The 17,971-nt window shown below is 37.1% G+C and overlaps 1 protein-coding gene across 1 annotated transcript in view; it reads right to left on the reverse strand.

Moving 5' to 3' along the window:
* Positions 1-17,727, reverse strand: part of COL28A1 (collagen type XXVIII alpha 1 chain) — a 54,912-nt gene extending 37,185 nt beyond the window's left edge. Inside the window, exons 1-10 of the mRNA XM_030445640.1 lie at positions 17,607-17,727; positions 16,499-17,058; positions 14,976-14,996; positions 14,307-14,363; positions 13,237-13,290; positions 12,704-12,745; positions 12,164-12,190; positions 11,039-11,083; positions 8,120-8,164; positions 5,943-5,996 (exon numbers count right to left, since the gene is read on the reverse strand). Of these exons, the coding sequence (XP_030301500.1) occupies positions 5,943-5,996; positions 8,120-8,164; positions 11,039-11,083; positions 12,164-12,190; positions 12,704-12,745; positions 13,237-13,290; positions 14,307-14,363; positions 14,976-14,996; positions 16,499-17,058; positions 17,607-17,727 (1,026 nt within the window). The remainder of the gene's footprint in view (positions 1-5,942; positions 5,997-8,119; positions 8,165-11,038; positions 11,084-12,163; positions 12,191-12,703; positions 12,746-13,236; positions 13,291-14,306; positions 14,364-14,975; positions 14,997-16,498; positions 17,059-17,606) is intronic.
* Between the last annotated feature and the right edge of the window lie 244 nt (positions 17,728-17,971).

Genomic DNA, 17,971 nt, shown 5'->3' on the forward strand with positions numbered 1-17,971 from the left:
CCTAAATTTTATCTTCTATGGTCTTGGTGGTAAAGTCAATGTGTAATTTATTTCAATCAAGAAGTGCTGGCAATAATATCATTATCTCTACAGGTAGAGGGAAACATGTGTTTTTCAAAGTGGCATCTTTGTAATTGTTTTCTTTGTCTAACACTTTGCTCAAATTCTTTATTCTCTCCTTACTGGGATTTGCCTTCGGGTGGCAGCTAATACCAGCTAGAGCAATGGGTAGGAAAATTGCACTTGATCTGAGATTAATATTTTCACATATTTAAATTGTACATTTTTAAGTTTGGAACAGTCAACCCTCCAAAAAACAGTTTTGTTATGTAATGATGACTACTACCAGTTAGTGCCAATAAAATAGTAAAAAATAACAAAATGGATCCTTCCTTTCAAATGATTACTTTTAATAACACATACATACTCCAAGGAACACAATGACAGTAGTCCAGTCCATAATGAGATAATGACTAATCTATAGGAAAAAATAATCTTACAAATGTAATGGTTTTATCTTTAACTAAAACTTGGCAAAAGCAATGGAAGTAAATATATTTTTATTTAAAAGATATTAGTTATTAGGTATTATTTTTGTTTTGTATTTCTACTCTAGCTGAGGTACCTAGTATATTTCTTTACAGGGAAATTGGATTTTTCAGTCTTCTGGGAAAGCTGTAGCTTGCCACATAAGTAAGGAAAGAATTTAAAAGTCATCAGAAGAAGCAGGATCCCTTAGCAGTTCATTCTGGGACACATTCTCAGGGAAATATGCGATGATGGATTTTTTACAGGATTATCCCAAGATGTTTTTTACTGGAATAACTGCTTTGAATACTTACATTCAAATTTAACTGTTTCCTTAAAAGTTTGAATATGAGTCTGTTCATACAACTTTAAGTCAGAATTAATTTCTTTTGAATGGCCAGGGTTGGAAGGGACCTTAAAGATTATCCAGCTCCAACCTCCCTGCATGGGCAGGGACACCTCCCACCAGACCAGGTTGCTCAAGGCCCCATCCAGCCTGGCCTTGAACACTTCCAGGGAGGGGGCAGCCAAAACTTCCCTGGGCAACCTGTGCCAGTGTCTCATCACCATCACAGGAAAGAATTTTTTCCTAATGTTTAACCTAAATCTCCCCTCTTCAAATTTTAAACCATTTTCCCTTGTCCTCTTGCTACACAGACGTGGAAAATTTTTATGCAAATTAATTTTTCCGGGAAGGTTCTTAGTATAGCAGTGGTTTTTGGGAATGTATTCAGTCTTCCCATGAATATATCATGGTTTCCAGGATTGTTCTAGCACATGGTCTAAGGGTTTAAATACACAAACCCAATGCTGCTTCTGAAATGATAACCCTAAGCACTTCCCTTTCCCCACTTCTTCATGAGTGGGCCACAGGTTATGCCTGAGTGGCACGGCTTTTTTCTTTGCCAGCTTTCTGTTTCTGGTGCCTTTAATCTTTCTCTAAGTGACATGGTGTCTTCTGGATTTTTGGAAATGGTTGCATCAGGCAGCAAAATCATATTTTAGGCCATTCTCACATTCTTAGTATGGAAAGAAACACAAATGCAGAGTTCCTTGCTCCTATATGCTGCTGTTTAGCAACAGTTGAGTGTCTCTGCCTTAGATTCAGGGTTATAAATTGATGTTCTGCAAATTCAATTAAATAATTTGATATTTAAAAGAGCTACAATATTTTTTCCTATGGGGTTTTGTCATTTTCTTTACATGTTTTATAGCTGAATGAGGCATATGGTACACTTTGATTGAAGGTTTTGTTTTATATTACAATGCAGATAGCATGTGGTGGATGATAAATCTGAAGAATGCATTAAAGGGAAGCAAGCATCTAAGAAAACATAAAGCACAGCTGTGAATTGAATTTTTTTCTTTGTATTCTAAGAAAAGAGAAAGCAACACAGAATTTAGCTTTAACAATATCACTTTTTCATCTGTAAATTTAACATCTTTCTATTGAAACTTTTTCAAATGCAACAGAAAGTCAGTAAAACAGAAAAAAACCAGAAAAATCCTAGTCCTTTGCTTAGGTTATGGCTGGGGACCAGGACCAAGTTGACTGCTTGAAGAAGGCAGGAGATACACGATGAATATCAGATTGGATATTAGAAAGAATTTTTTCACGGAAAGGGTGATCAGACATTGGAACGGACTGCCTGGGGAGGTGGTGGACTCTTCGTCCCTGGAGACATTTAAAAAGCGACTCGATATGGCACTCAGTGCCATGGTCTAGTGACTGTGGCGGTAGCTGATCAAGGGTTGGACTCTATGATCTCTGAGGTCCCTTCCAACCCAGCCTATTCTATGATTCTATGATTCTATGGATGTGGCACTCAGTGCCATGGTCTAGCAACCGCAACGGTGGTTCAAGGGTTGGACTCGATGATCTCAGAGGTCCCTTCCAACCCAGCCAATTCTATGATTCTATGATTCTATGAAAATGGCCAGTTCCCAATTTGTATCAGTGCTTGAGCAAAATGTCCTGTTATTATCCAATATTCTTCTCTTAAGGTTGTTCTGCTTTACAATATGCTGCAGCTTCTATGTTATCATTCAAGTTCAGCATTTGGTTTAATGGAAATATATTTAGTTGGGTAAATCAATAATAATATAAGGTAATTTGACATGCATTTTCATTTTTTGTAGAACCAGAATCTAAATTTTATGTGCCTCAACCTCTTCATGAAGAAGGTTTGAATTTATGGTGAGGAACCTATTGAGATGTTCTTGCAATGTTGTAACTTTGCAGAAATGCAAATAAAGTTTTTAAAAGTTTGCTTAGTAGCAAAAACTGGGTTTAGTTTTTGTGCTGAGCTGCATTCTGTGCAGGGTGTAGGTTGTTGGACATATACATGATTCAAAAACAGGGTGAAAGTAAAGTGATGAAGTTTGTTTGTATACTAAAGAGATTATTTAAGATAAGGTCTGACTGTGAAGTGCATAAGAAAGACTTTAAGAGGTGCTTCAGGTCCATATGATCACTCCTAAACTTAGATGCCTACATAGAAGCAGGCTGGCTGTGTTCCTGCTGTAGTCAGTGGGAAGCCCATCAATGCAGGCAGTGGGACTTTGAGAGAGATTCCATTCATTACTGGATAAATATGAGAAAGCAATATCACAACAAGGGATGGAAGTACAGTATTGTGCAGCCAGTAAGACTTCACACTGAGAAAATAAGAAATGTATATGGCTAACAGAAGAAGTAAGGTGTGAAAAGTTCTTTTAAGGAATTTGTTGGGCTCCATGGACTCCACTCTGCCTTGCTTCAGATAAGTCAAAATAAATGAGCTGAAGTTACACTGACATCATCCCTTTCCTGCTAGTGGATACCAAGAGCCAGTAGCATCAAGGCAGCACACAGAGGACATGTCCTCAGCTGTGTCTGCTGCTGGCCCTGCAAAGTGGGAGAAGGGCACGGCAGCACCCAGCAGAGGTGTGGGATGGGATGGACTGAGCTGGCCAGATGTATGACTGAGCTGTAGGCTTCAAAAATGAGACCCAAAACATCCGGAGGCTCAGCTTGATCTGGAGTTAGGAGTTTGAGGAACTGAATCTCCTCTTCCAAACCTCGACATGGCCCAGTAACAATGAATGAAAGTGTCTGGTGGCAGTGTGCTGTTGGGAAACTGTCTGGAAGAAAACAGACGTGAGCAATGCTGACTATTTAGCTTTAGCTAGAGTAAGCTAAGGGTCTTGAGACCTAGTTCCAAGGTTACTGAAAGATGAGCTATGAGAAAAAAATAAGGAAGCTGGCAGTAGAAAAGAAGAATAGCAGAGTAATGATTAGCCAGCAGAAGTTCTGTGAGAATAGAATTTGTGGCCAAGATCGAGCCACCTGCAAGATATCGTTGTATAAACAAGGGCTCTATATAAAGTGAGTGTGAATTGTTAATGGACGACTTCACTTTAACCATATTGGTGACTACGTGTTGTCCTTAAGCCTCTGTGGATTTTTTTTCTACAGTGTGCTGTGTTATGTCACATGCCATGCCATGCAACTGCCTTTAGCTCTGCTGAACTGCAGTGAAGTCACCAGATCCTGCTCAAAAAGCAGAAACTATTCACAGGGAAAGGCCACGGTTATAAGGAACTGCACTAAGAATAGACTTCTATCCAAGGAAGTTATAAATAACTGCCACTTTGCAGAGATATTGTATTATGTGTCATGAAAACTGATTTTAAAAGAGCAATTGAATAATCCTATAGTAGGACAAAAGATATGGAAAGACTGTTTTGTGTCTGAACCAAAAGGCCTTGACCTTTACTAGTTGAATGGGTATTTATTAAACTGTGGACAACCACTGATTATCTGTACTGATCATTAACAAATTTTTCACTCATTTCAAATAAGTTCCCCAATGCCAAAGGTTGATTTTAGCACTAGGTATAGACAAGAGATAACCTCTAAATATATGTATGTTTCTGCTGTACACCTTAAGTATGATTACCTAAGTGTATTAATTAAACTTGTCTGGAAAAGTTTTTTATTATAATAGATATCTGAGCCTGAAAAAAACCTTGACTAGACACTTTAAATTGAAGGTTGCAGAGTTGGAAACTGAAAAAAGAGGGAACTTTCTTCCATGTTTATATGCTAATCTGCAGCTAAGTGTAACAAGAGACCAAAAATATTATATCCAGTTATACGAATTATAGAGAGAGCTGCACGTACTTTACAGGCATGAAAGGGTGTGAAGATGCTGACACAAGAGGACAAAAAACATTCAACAAACACATTTTAGTGTATAATAAAAGTATCTGTAAGTGTATCTTGGACTCATCAGTGTGAAATGACAGATAAAAAAATCACTGTCATTTTCTGTGCTGACGTTAAAGAGAAGCATGAATTTTCCACCAGATGTATGAATAACTTCTTTCAGACCCATCATCCTCTTTATTTCCCCACTTTTGAAATATTCTGTAGCTGCTTTCCTAATCAAGCATTTTCTTGGGAAGTTAGAAGTATGAAAAAGCACTTGTCAGGAAGAAGAAAATCATGATGAATGGCAGCATTCCAAACTTTTTACGATAAACATTTCCTACATCTAAATTTATTTCTGTCAATCTTCGAATGAAATACAAAACATAAATGTTTAAATATTGCATCTTTGGCAGATTGCTTTGTGTGAATTTTGTTACCTTGTTTAACTTAGATATGGTATTGTATTAACCAGGCTATCAATAATCCTGTGGAGCAAATCTTTGTCATTAGTTCAAACTGATACCTGGAAGATCTTTCTGTATTGAACAAAGGTGGCCCATGGGCAAGAAAACTCTATTCACATAAGGCAGCTCCCCAAGGCTTTGCAAACCTAGAGCTAGGCTGCCAAAATTAATCAGATACTTTATCCAACTGATTTTGCTTCACAAGCTGTAGTCACTAAGTCTAAATGATGTATTTTAAAAATAAATACAGCATTAACCATCATCAAATATTACACCTCTACCAATTTCAAGAGCGTCTTGAGTTTTTGCAAGTAATTATAAATTACTTTAAAGACTCAGTCTAAATATTTTATCACCACTACCTAGAACTACTTAAAATCTGTAAACACAAGGCATTTTAGTCAAAACTATTCCAGAAGAAACTTCTCAAGTGATGGCAGAAGCCAAGACGTATTCAAATGATTTAAAGTCCAACCTAATTGCTGTGACCCTAGGCTGGTCTTTTGTAGCACTCTCTTGTGGTCCTACAAAATGCTCTCAGAGACCCAGATGGAGAACCAGCTGGATGTGCCAACAATGCAAAGCCTTCAGAACATAATGACATCATGGTTCACCAAACAGGTGGTGTACATCACTGCTATGCAAAGGACACCAACAAAAAACTACTGAAGAAAAAGGGTAGTAAAGAATCTACACTGGGTTGCAAACTCATTCTTTATCTAAAGAACATCTACACATAAACAACTACATCTTACCTTACTTCCTTGAATGCCTTTTGGGCCTGGCTCACCTGGAGGTCCGCTGATACCCTACATGAAAGCCAAAATATACAATGACTTGCATGTATTTTCTTTTGAAATTGGCCTCAACAGGGCACAGTAAAATGTGGTATAATGCTGAGCTCAGAAGGACAAGAGTTTTCTATGTCACATCTGGAGAAATGTCCAACACATTGAGTATTGTTAATATCTTACTACACCATGTGAAATGCACCTATTTATCTTAAGACTGTGATTCCTTTCTTCTCCTGCTCATGACTTTGTCATATTTTCACATTCTCTCCTCTGCCCAAGCACATACATGAAGCTGTCACATCCTATTAAGTTCCACTTGTCAGAAACTGCTTTCCTTACATCTCTAGTAATGAGCTGACATAATTTTAACTCCCTGCCATCACTACAACCATTGTGTTCCGTCAAACAATTTTCAAAAGAAGCAAACTCTACTTTATTTTCACAGTGTCTCAGTCTCATATAAAGAAACAAAACACTTCTTTAAAATCTCAGTACTTGAAAAGCATTTCCAAAAGAGACTTACAAAATACACATTTTTATAAACTGAGGAAAAAATTATGATCATGATGTAAGATGGACAAATGTCCCAGCAGTCAGGTATGTGCTTGAGGAAGGGTGTGCAAAGACAGAAATATATAATATAATCTGTTAATATAAATACTTAAAATAAATCATTCTCACACTCATCACATGCTATCTTCCTTTTGGTCTTTAAGTAGGTTGTAGTTCTCATGCTAACTGCTTAGTCCTCATAGCTCAGAATTAAATAAACTAAAAGCTTGTAACCATTGATTAGTCCTCTTGAACAGTGGCACATTCAGCTATTTACATTTTCCAGAAGTTGGGATTATTAGTTTTAAATGACCATTTCAAATGTACATTGAGTGTAGACCATCCTACTAAAGCTCAAAACTGAGATAATGCAGGAGCAATTGTGGTGATGTTGCATTGGAAAAAAAAAATTGCCTTAAAATAATCAGGTTATGTCATTGTATGAGAATTTAGAGATGGCTTGACTTGCAAGAGCAGCTGCTATTTTGCCAAGTGTGCAAAACTGAACATACATTGCATGTAGAGTTGAATTTATGTAGTGAATTGCTGGTGATCTGATTTGTCTCATTAATTCCTGTCAAAATTGACCAAAAATCTTTAAGATTTCATGTACTTCCATTTTTTAATAAGCAAGAATAAATAAATGTCATCTTTTGGAGCACAGGTGACATCTTTACTATTTGTTTACCAGACAGAGTTAGTGGAGCAAAACCAGTAAATTAATATATTTCTAGCATTATTGCATGTCCATTGACAAGGAAAAGGAAAGAAGAAAACCCTAATTTTAAAGCATTGAAAATGGCATTTATGACTCCTAATACCATGCCATAAGTTTCTGTTACTCTTTCTTTCATATGCTTTCTTTCATATAACCAAAAATTAGGCCCAGTAGAGCAGGAAACTGCAGTCATCATCAGTCCACAGTACCTATGGATCTGCTAGGAGACTGGTATCTGATATCTCTTTTCCATACAGCAGACCTTTTTGTATCTAGAACCATTTTTAAAATGGAAATTACACAGGTTGTACAAAACACAAAGACAGGAACAACCCTCTTTAGCTACTGAAAAGCAAAAAGAGGACTATCTGAATTTCTGCACAGATAACAAAGGAATAATCACTGATCTGAGAGTGGTAACAATTTCTGCTCCTACTAGCACTGAGGTTTTGTCTGACTAATTTCTCAGGTTTTTAAACAACTACTACAGATTTTAATATCTCCAACAAACTTTAGTCTTTCTGGCTGCCTTATATTTTAGGAGGCTTCCCAAGATACAGGTGGATGCTGCCAGGTAATATGAGGAATTTATCAAGTAGGGGTAATGCAGGGCATGATTATACAAGTAAGAGAAACTGCATTTGGAAAGCCCAAGTGGGCCACACACCTCTGAGTAGCTTTAAGTAGCAGGAGCAGCAGCCTAGACTTTTTCTTTGAATATTATTTCCAAAAGACAAAGATATGCCAGATTCTGCTCTCCTGGTGACTCATGTACCAAATGTGCTGCTCTCCACAGGGCTGATAGGTTGTACATAGAAAGAAGAAATAATGTGTTTTCTTTTTATTTGGAAGTTCTTAGTTCCCTTACCTGAGGTCCCCGAGGTCCCCTAGGGCCAAAAGGACCTTCCAGACCCTGAGGAAATGTAAAATTAAAGAATCAGATTAATAGAAAATTGAAATTATCTGCTTTAATGTATTGAAAACTGCAGTGTACGTGTAGTGATTCCTGCCTCTGTTGAAGCACTTTCTAGGGAATTTATTCTCCAGAGTATTGCTGGTCTCATTCTGTATTCAGTGACTCCATCTAACATTCCATATTTGATATTTGGTTAAAATACCTTTTATGTACAACAAACACTGTGTATGACTACTAAACATATTAGCTACATGATTAACCAGTTGTTATTTGCTACAGGTCTCTAAATTCACTTTCTAGTAATATATTAGGTACAGAACTCTTAAAAAAATGCTGCAATGCTTATACCAGAATAACTTCAGGTAACTGTCTCACTCAAATTGCTGATCAGTAGCAGGGAAGAATCCCACTAATCATTTTAATGTTTTCTAAAAGCACATTAAAAAAAAAATCTTAAAATGCCATATTTAAAAAAATTCATTAGCTGTCATTTCTCCATGTAATGAGTTCTTACCAGTTACCATCACTGAAGATAGTTCACAAATCTTTCTACTGTGCAATTTTTTATTCAGTCACCAAAATGCATATTCTATGGGATTACAAGCCCAGCTGATCCAATATTCAAGTTATAATTTATTTCTAACAGAAAAATAGCTCTTAGCAAATAGTTTATTGGTCTCCTCGTTCTCTTTCTTCTCTTTAAAATAACATGTCCACGCACAGAGGCACAAGCAGACTGCTGCATTTTTCAAGATGTGTGATATTTTAAACCTCTATTAGCCCTGACAAATCATAGAGTCATAGAATCGTCTGGGTTGGAAGGGACCTCAGAGATCATCAAGTCCAACCCTTGATCCACTACCGCTGCAGTTACCAGACCATGGCACTGAGTGCCACATCCAGTCTCTTTTTAAATATCTCCAGGGATGGAGAATCCACTACTTCCCTGGGCAGCCCATTCCAATGTCTGATCACCCTCTCGGTAAAGAAATTCTTTCTAATGTCCAACCTAAACCTCCCCCGGCACAACTTGAGACCATGCCCTCTTGTCTTGCTGAGAGTTGCCTGGCAAAAGAGACCAACCCCCACCTGGCTCCAACCTCCTTTCAGGGAGTTGTAGAGAGTGAGGAGGTCTCCCCCAAGCCTCCTCTTCTCCAGGTTGAACAGCCCCAGCTCCCTCAGCCTCTCTTCATAGGATATGTGCTGGATCCCTTCACCAGCCCAGTTGCCCTCCTTTGGACCTGCTCCAGCACCTCAATCTCCTTCCTGAACTGAGGGGCCCAGAACTGGACACAGGACTCAAGGTGTGGCCTCACCAGCGCTGAGTACAGGGGCAGAATCACTTCCTGGGACCTGCTGGCCACGCTGTTCCTGATACAGGCCAGGATGCCATTGGCCTTCTTGGCTACCTGGGCACACTGCTGGCTCATGTTCAGCTTCCTGTCAATCCAAACTTCAAGGTCCCTCTCTGTCTGGCTGCTCTCCAACCATTCTGTGCCCAGCCTGTAGCGCTGCTTGGGGTTGTGCTATGTCACTGTGATCCCTACTCAGCCATACACCACCAACTGTCTTCTCCTAACAATTCACATTCAGAATTATTTAACAATTTTCCACTTGCTGGCTTTGGCTCCTTGGCCACCAGGGACAGCTGATTTGATTTTAGCCACTTCTGGTAGAATACATACGTATAATTGGAGTCAGTTTTTATTTCAAAGCTGAACATGAAATGGCTGAATTTCAAGTCTGGACAGCTTTTGAAGAAACTCAGATTTGCAGTATCAAAACCTCTGCTGGATATAGTCCAATTAGTCCAAAATGCAGCATTTCCAAGTCAGAGAACACGACTGCCAATTATGCTTCAAAATACATCACTGAAATTAAAAATCCACCTTGAAATACTGGATATACTTGTCATACATTTGGCCATCTATGTTCTGTTTCTAATAATTTTTGTCCAACAAAACATCTTAAAACAAAATAAATTCTTTTGTTCTACCTTCTTCATTTGTAAATGTGAAGCTGGGAATTCTGTAAGTGACTTATTTTCATTCATTCACTAAATTCTTGAATTTGATAATCCGCTATAATCTCTGAACTTCTGCAGATGGCAAACATTTTTTTCACCACTGTCCTCAACAGAAATGAATCAAGTAAATTTCCAGCAGCCCTGGCATATGTTTTCTACATTCTGATTTCTTGGCTGCTTTGATTATGTTCTTTGCCAGCTTCTGAACAGCTTCCTTTTATCTCAGTAGACATTTCACATAACCTCGTGCTATTTTTCACATATTGTCTGGATAAAGAAGTTATGATTTTTTCCTTATTCCTCTGAGAGATGCAACTCTTTCTCCTTTTCCATTGATAGTTCAGCCTTTTATGAGTCACTTGCTTCCATTTTGAACTCCAGCATCTCAAAAGATTTTCTCAGCCTTCAGACTTTTATTATAGTCTGATGCCCTTTTCTCTTTGTGACAAATATTGCTTCTTTTAATATTTCCTCATTCTGACCTTCAATGCATCAAATAACAGGTTCCTGAAACTGAAAACTTTCCAGGTTGGTCTTTTATAAAGGTGAGAATAGTATGGATGTTAAGACAAAAAGTGTGCTTCAACAGAATGATCAATGGCAATAGAGTTGGTAATAATCACCAACTCTAACTGTAAATCAGTGGTTTGCCATACTCATACAAACCTGTTCACAGGGACCTAGGAGTAGGTTGTCCTTCCATCTTTCAGAGTGTAAAAAACAGGTAAAAATCTATATTCACTTGTATCACTTCAGCACTTCAGGTTAAAAGAGGAGGAGGACTACATAGAAGAGTGAATGCATCTTCATCAGTGTGAAACAGTTCAAATACAAGTCATACTTACTCTTTCCCCTTTTATTCCTGGAGATCCACATTCTCCTCTTTCACCCTTTATAAGAATCAAAAGGTTAACAATTAAACAAGATGTTTTGATTAGATTACATGCATTAGAAACTATGGAAGCAGTTCAGTAGCACAAGAAGTTTAGTTGATTCTGAGGACCTGACAGTGGCACTATTACATATGATCTGTAGAAAATATGGTCTGCTGTTCTCAAGACATATATTTTACATTATAAGAGGAAAATACATTTAATAACTAACAAGTTTTGCTGTATTTTTTCCCTCCCTGCACTGCCTCCAGAGAGCCTCTCTATATTCTGATTTCATTACTGTGATGTCTAAGATTCTCCTGAATAACAGTTGTGAGCTTGCTATTCAAATGGAACAAAAAGAGAATTAATAGTTCCACTGATGATTTAACATATCAATAGACATAGGAAAAGTAGATGCATGAGTCCATTTTTCACTGAAAAAGTAATAAATTGACTGAAGCATGTTTCTAATGACTACAAAAACTCAGAGAGGTGCTGCTTTTATTACCAATTGTTGTAGAGAAATAAGTGTCCAAACCAAGCAAAATCAAAATGGGATTATCTCTGTTGCTGTTCTGGTTATGATGGTCCAGTTTGCAATGTAAATTTTGGCTGCAGAATCTTGTAAGTCACTCAAGTGTGTAATTTTTCAGCTTCCTGGAAAGCCTATTGTAGGATTTTTTTTTTTTTTTTAATCTAGCCTTTGCAAGGTATAATCAGCTTTAAAAGTAAACTTCCTTGTGGTTTTTTTTGAATGCTAATGGCTGTCACATCTATTTGTGTTTATAGTAACCATTTCACATTAACCTCTTATTCAAACCTCAACTTTCTTTTTCCACCCAGCAACTTTATTTTTGGTATTTGACATTTTCCTTTTTATTGTTAGGTTACATTGTCTGACTGTTTTTTTCTTTTCATTTTTAATTCAAACAAGCCAGTCTGCAAACATTTGCATAAAGGATTAATTTACTTCTAAGGACTGCACTAGGAGCTCTCATGACAAAAAGACAAGACATACTCCTCTTTCCATTCTTTCACATACACTGTCAGGAAGTGAAAATCTATTTTCAGACTGATACTCCATAAAAACCTTACCTTGTCTCCCTTGTAGCCAGGAGCTCCCTATTCAAAAATAAATAATAAAAAAAAAGGAAAATATAAAATGGAGAGCAAAATCATAACATACAGCTAATTTAAGTAGGAAAAAAAAAGGTAAAAGATTCTATTTCAGAATTCTAGCTATTCACAATAAAATACCTTTCTGGAATCATTTAACATATAATTTTCTGCAAATGCAGATGTGTTTTTTTTCTTCATAACATTAGCTGTAAATACACCAACCCGCTTGGCAACTTCTGAGAAGACAAACACTACCATTTAAATGGGACTTTTAAATTGGATTGATCAATATCAGATGCCAGAAACTGTATGAGAACTATCTAGGTGTTTTTAGTGATGACATCTTCAGTTCTCTCTTTGGGACAGACCAATGCAAGTCAACACAAGATCAGAAAACTTTAAAAGTTCCTTTTGCCAGTAGCAACCCCTGTCTGTACTTAAGTATCTGGTGGGACTGTTTTCTCTCAGTATAGATGAAAAGAGCAGACAGGAGTTGGCACTGTAGCAGTCACATACCTCTTCACCTTTTTCTCCAGGATCTCCTTTTTTAGCATCACCCTATTGGGAGCAAAGGAATACAGCTGAAATAGGTATCATTTATCACTTTTACACTAAAACCAAAAACACTATTTAAAAAGAAGGAATTGCTTTTCCTATTTACAAACTTCCACACTCCCTCCTCCCACAGCCAAGGGCACACAATTCTGAACATTAACATGGAAAACTCAGCCACAAACATCAGAAAAAGCTGCTCTGCTGAAGAGATTTCTGTACTTTTAGAAAGATCTATGGAGCTTGGAGAGCCTCCAGCTGGATTCTGAGACCTCTTGCCCTTAGACAAAAACTGAAATGATAGGCAGTGTTACTTGGTAGCAGTTCAGTTTCAAATTTTTCTCTTTCATTTCCAAAACAGATAACTATAAAGTGCTCATGTCAAAAGCCAGCCTTTTGAATTGTATTTTAGCATATTTTTTTCTTTGCTATATTCACTTCTATGGTTGGAATAAAACGAGATATAAATTTGTTTTATTTTTTTGAATTTACTTTACCTTGCTTCCTTTTGGTCCTGGCTCACCTTTTTCCCCTCTGTTACCAGCACTGCCCTGAAACAAAGCAGGAAATTTTTATTACAGGAAAGTGGGAAATCACTATCTGTGATAGTGATTGGATGGCCAAAATCATCCAGGAATAAGCTTAGGCAGAAGCCCACGCTGATTCAGGTAAGGCACATGGGACACTACATTCACTTAGCTAATTAAAAAAAAAAATTATTATAAGGTACATGGGACTTTTTAAAATTGATCTTCTGTGATAAATACGTTTCTAACTGAGAATTTGAAAATCAAACCAGGAAAGTTCCTCTTCACACTTTTCAGAGTTACCCTCCCACTATTTGATTCTCTGCTTAAAAAAATAAAAACAAACAACTGTTTACAGAACAGCTTGGTGTTCAGCAGGCCCCAAATAAAAAAATATTACCCCATTACTGTTTGGAGGATCATGAAGGTGTGGACTAGAAAGCTTGGTGCATATGCATACATAAAAAATGAATATGTAAGAGGTTACATCTAATAATTTTGGATAAAATAAGTTGAAATTCTTGGATCTTAATGTTTAAGCTGGAAACAGGGAGCCATAACCTTCTGCACATGGTTGACCAGTTGCTTTCTGTTTAGGGAGAAAGTCAAAAGCCTCTGATGCACCCTGCTTGTCTGTGTATAAAAGATACAGAAGGGATTAGAGAGGTCATGGGCTCCCCTTCTCTCTTCTTTACCAGAGCCAAGAAACAGCTATGTGTTGGAATAAACAAGAGAAAACAAGTGTTGGAGGCAGAGGTTTAGACCTTTCTTAATATACACTGTCACAATCAGCTTTTTGAATATCTATCCTTTACAGAAACAGAAGTTGCCAGTGGAAGTAGAACCACTGGCTAATGGACCTTTCCTTTCTTGGTTCAAGATTCAAGAATAACTTTCTTATTTGGCCTTCAAAATCAAGTACCTATTTATCTACAATGTTTTATTACCTAAGAATATAAATTTATTTATCAAGTAGTATGTGATTATGATTAAAAATTAAAATTCAAATTTTAGAGTCTTTTCAATGGATGCATACTTACAGAATCACCTTTGTCTCCTTTTGCTCCCTTTTCACATGCACAGTTCTTCCACACACACTAAAAGGTAAATAGAAACATTAAGGAGAACATTTTTCAAATGTGTTATTTCAAAGTTTTAAACTCTGGTTTTGCCTACTCACAGACTAAAGAAAATAAGAGGGGCTTAACAGGAAATAAATGATCTTCTAATATATATATTTCTTATATGACCAACATTACATTTCTGTATAGCCCTATCAAAAACAGTTGCTTGATTTATTTAAAGCAACAAAAAATATAAATCTGATACTACTGTAACTACAAATGTTTAAGGTACTCTGTACATAGCATAGAGTACAGTGAAAGTTACATAATTTTTGGACCATTTTTACATTGTTATTGCTTGTGATGAGACCACTAATGAACCTGCAAGTGTTGCACCAGTCCAATTCCTTTCTAGTACAAGTTTTTTCTGTCTTAATGTTGATACTACCCACTAATGAACAGAAGTTGCAGATTTAGGCAGAACAGAGATGGATGAAATTGTTAAAAGTTAAAATAAATCCATGGTCAGAAACTTTACTCAAGGAGGGAGTCTCCTGGATTACTGCTGCACTACAGAAGAAGCAGGAATCAGGAGATCTTGTACGAATACGAGTAATCAAAACACACAAAACTCAAAAAACCTACCTGCTTCTGTAGCAAGGTTTCCTAAAAGGAAAAGAAAAATATTACTTTCATGCACATTTAATTGAATAGAATACTAATTTAACCATTTTTTCTCTGTATTTTAGAGAATTTCTAAGGTGAATGTGAATACCCTCATCCATCTCTTCCTCGCTGTAGCAAGGATCAGTCTGTGGAACTACTCTTAAGAAAAAAGGTTCTCCAGTAGGAATAGGAGCCTATTTTATGCAAAACCATAATGATCAGACAACAAATGAGATGTAATGGGACAGCTAAATACAAAATAATAAGGAACAATATGAACAAAGGGAATAAAAGGCAACTTCTAGTGAAAGACCTTACTATGGAAGGCCTTACTAGCATAACATATAGTGGAAGGAATAAGTGATTTTATCAGCCTTATGCATGAGAACAAGTTACCTCCCAAAGTATTATCATATGCTCAGAGACACATCCTGTGTGCTGGGAAACATCCTTTCCTTCCATCAGTGGGCAGTGCACCTGGGCTACTGTTGTTCAAGCACACATCTCTTTGGAGAGGGGCTGGGAGGAGGAAGCTCCCAGTGTCTTGATTCCTGACACAGCAGACACACATCACAAAAACATTCCTCATGACAGCCCCATTCTGTGAGATCTCAGGGAAGAATTTTTCTTTTGTAAATACAGACCTTCACAGATATGAAACACAGACTCGCAACAACAGGGATTATTTCAGAAATGCTTTTCACTTACTGTATCTGGGACATCTCCACCCGTGGGCTTAGTAGCACAACATAATATTTTATTTTTACACATTATCAATTAGTTAGTTTCCATTTCTCATTTTAAGGTTTCTGAATTGTGTTTTTTTTTTTACCATCTTTAAGAGACTACCAAAAATACTACATACGTTCTATATGGACTACTTCTGAATTTAAGCTGTCATATTTTGTAAGAATTACTGTCCTCCAAATTATCTAAATTTATTACTTGCATAGTCTTCTCGTACTTCAAAATATTTTCTAGGATTTTAAACCCCACAGACTTCCTAGGCCACTCCAACATTTCGCACATCATTGCTCAGAAGGGAGACAGGTCAAGTCCAGCTGACATCTCTCTCCCAGCAAAACTTCTGTTTACTCTAAAATATGAAATTACTTAAGCAGTATTCCTTACCTTTTCTTATGTGTGCTTTAAGCTGCACTAAAAGGGCAAAGAGCTGTGTGTCCTTAACTAATAACTGCAGTGGCAGATTTACAGTACTTTGGAAACCTGACCCAACTCAAGTAAATAAAAAAAAATTTATTGCCTTCAGCAGACTTTGTTGAAGTTAATTCTTAAGCCCCTCTCCTACCAACATGGGAGCCCAGCCCTTGCAGATGTCCCACATGATCTCACAATCTTCATGAACTTGCAAACCTAAGGCTGATTCCAGCCCTAGTTCACCTGCAAACCTCTTCAGTGCCTTCAGGATTTACCAAAAGTCAAAGTCAAACGCAATCTGCCATGGATAGATGGGTGACAAGATTAACACGAGTGTTACTTACCAGTTCCAGTGCTACATCAGCTGTCAGGTTCTGATCATCCAGGCATAAGACAGGTTTAGAGGGTGAATCACCAGATACCAGACGCAATTTTTCTTCTTGGACTTTTTTCTTAGAAAGGCCAATGGTAAAAAAATGTATTCCAAGACTCCTGGCTGCTGTGGCTACACTGTGGACATCAGGGCTGTTTGGATGATCCTCACCATCAGTCATCAAAATAGCCACTTTCACACTTCTCTTCCGACCTTGAGTTTTAAACATCTGAGTGGCGTTGGAAATTGCATAATAGGAGTAGGTACCATGGCCAATAAAGCCCAGAGAACTGATTTTATCTTTAAAATTCTGCACATTTTTCCAGACTGCAAAGGGGTTATCTATGCTGACTGTGCTGCTGAACTGCATGCTTGCTAGTTTGACATTGTACTTCTGAGACTTAACTGCCTTCATCTGGAATATGCTGTCAGCTAAGCCTTGAACAAAGTTCTTCTGCAAAGCAAACAACTGATTTTTGGCACTTTCTGAACTGTCCAAGATGAAGACTATATCAATGAGACACGTATCACCTGCAATGGAATAAGAAAGTTAAATCTTAATCACAGTTAATCACACCTGCACAATAGATTTCAGATAATTCTCTGCAACTATCCCAGTTCTCAAACAGCTTCTCCAACGTCTCCCTAGTAAAAATTCTAGGATAAATTTCACTATAAATGCCAATAAATTCTAATGAAGCCAAGTAACTAAATTTAAGTTACTTTACTTTATGTGAAGATTAATAAATGCAGTCTGCAGACAAAAACTTTCAAATTAGGGTCTTAAAGGAATCCTTTCATCATCTTAGTTGATTGTGTTTACAAAATTTTCCACATGAAATTTCAAACTATATATTAGGATCCTTATCAGTTATCTTAAAAGAGAAATGTATGTCAATGATAATCAGACTGGAGTCCATGATCAATTAAATGTCACCACAGTATCTTCCTGGCCTGACAAGCAATATAAATCACATTTTGCAAGTGCATCCATCAGTTGTCAATTACTAGCTAATTACCTCGAAATATGCAGAGATATAAAACATGGCTTATCAGAAATGCTAAAAATATTATTTTACCTTCATCTTTTGCCATGAGAGAATAAGAATTCTTCCCTTTCTTCCTGTTTTGCCCATATACTGTATGGTTTGTTGTCACAGACAGAAATAAAAAGCAAAAGAAAAAATGTTTTTTCCACATAGTGACTTTGATCCCAAATTAGATGACTTTTCCTTCCTATTAAAAGTAAAAAACCACTTGTGAATACTTCATTAACAGATGCAAATAATTAAATACAGCTACTTTACATACAGCATGCATGTTGTGGGAAGTATAATTCTAGAGGCAACATATAAAAAACAATTATAAAAAGTCATTGGGTGGATGATTTAAGCACAGCAGCCAATATAATCCCAACTGCAGCTCAACGTGTATATTAGAACCT

Source organism: Calypte anna, chromosome 2, assembly GCF_003957555.1.
Source record: "Calypte anna isolate BGI_N300 chromosome 2, bCalAnn1_v1.p, whole genome shotgun sequence".
NCBI lineage: Eukaryota > Metazoa > Chordata > Aves > Apodiformes > Trochilidae > Calypte > Calypte anna.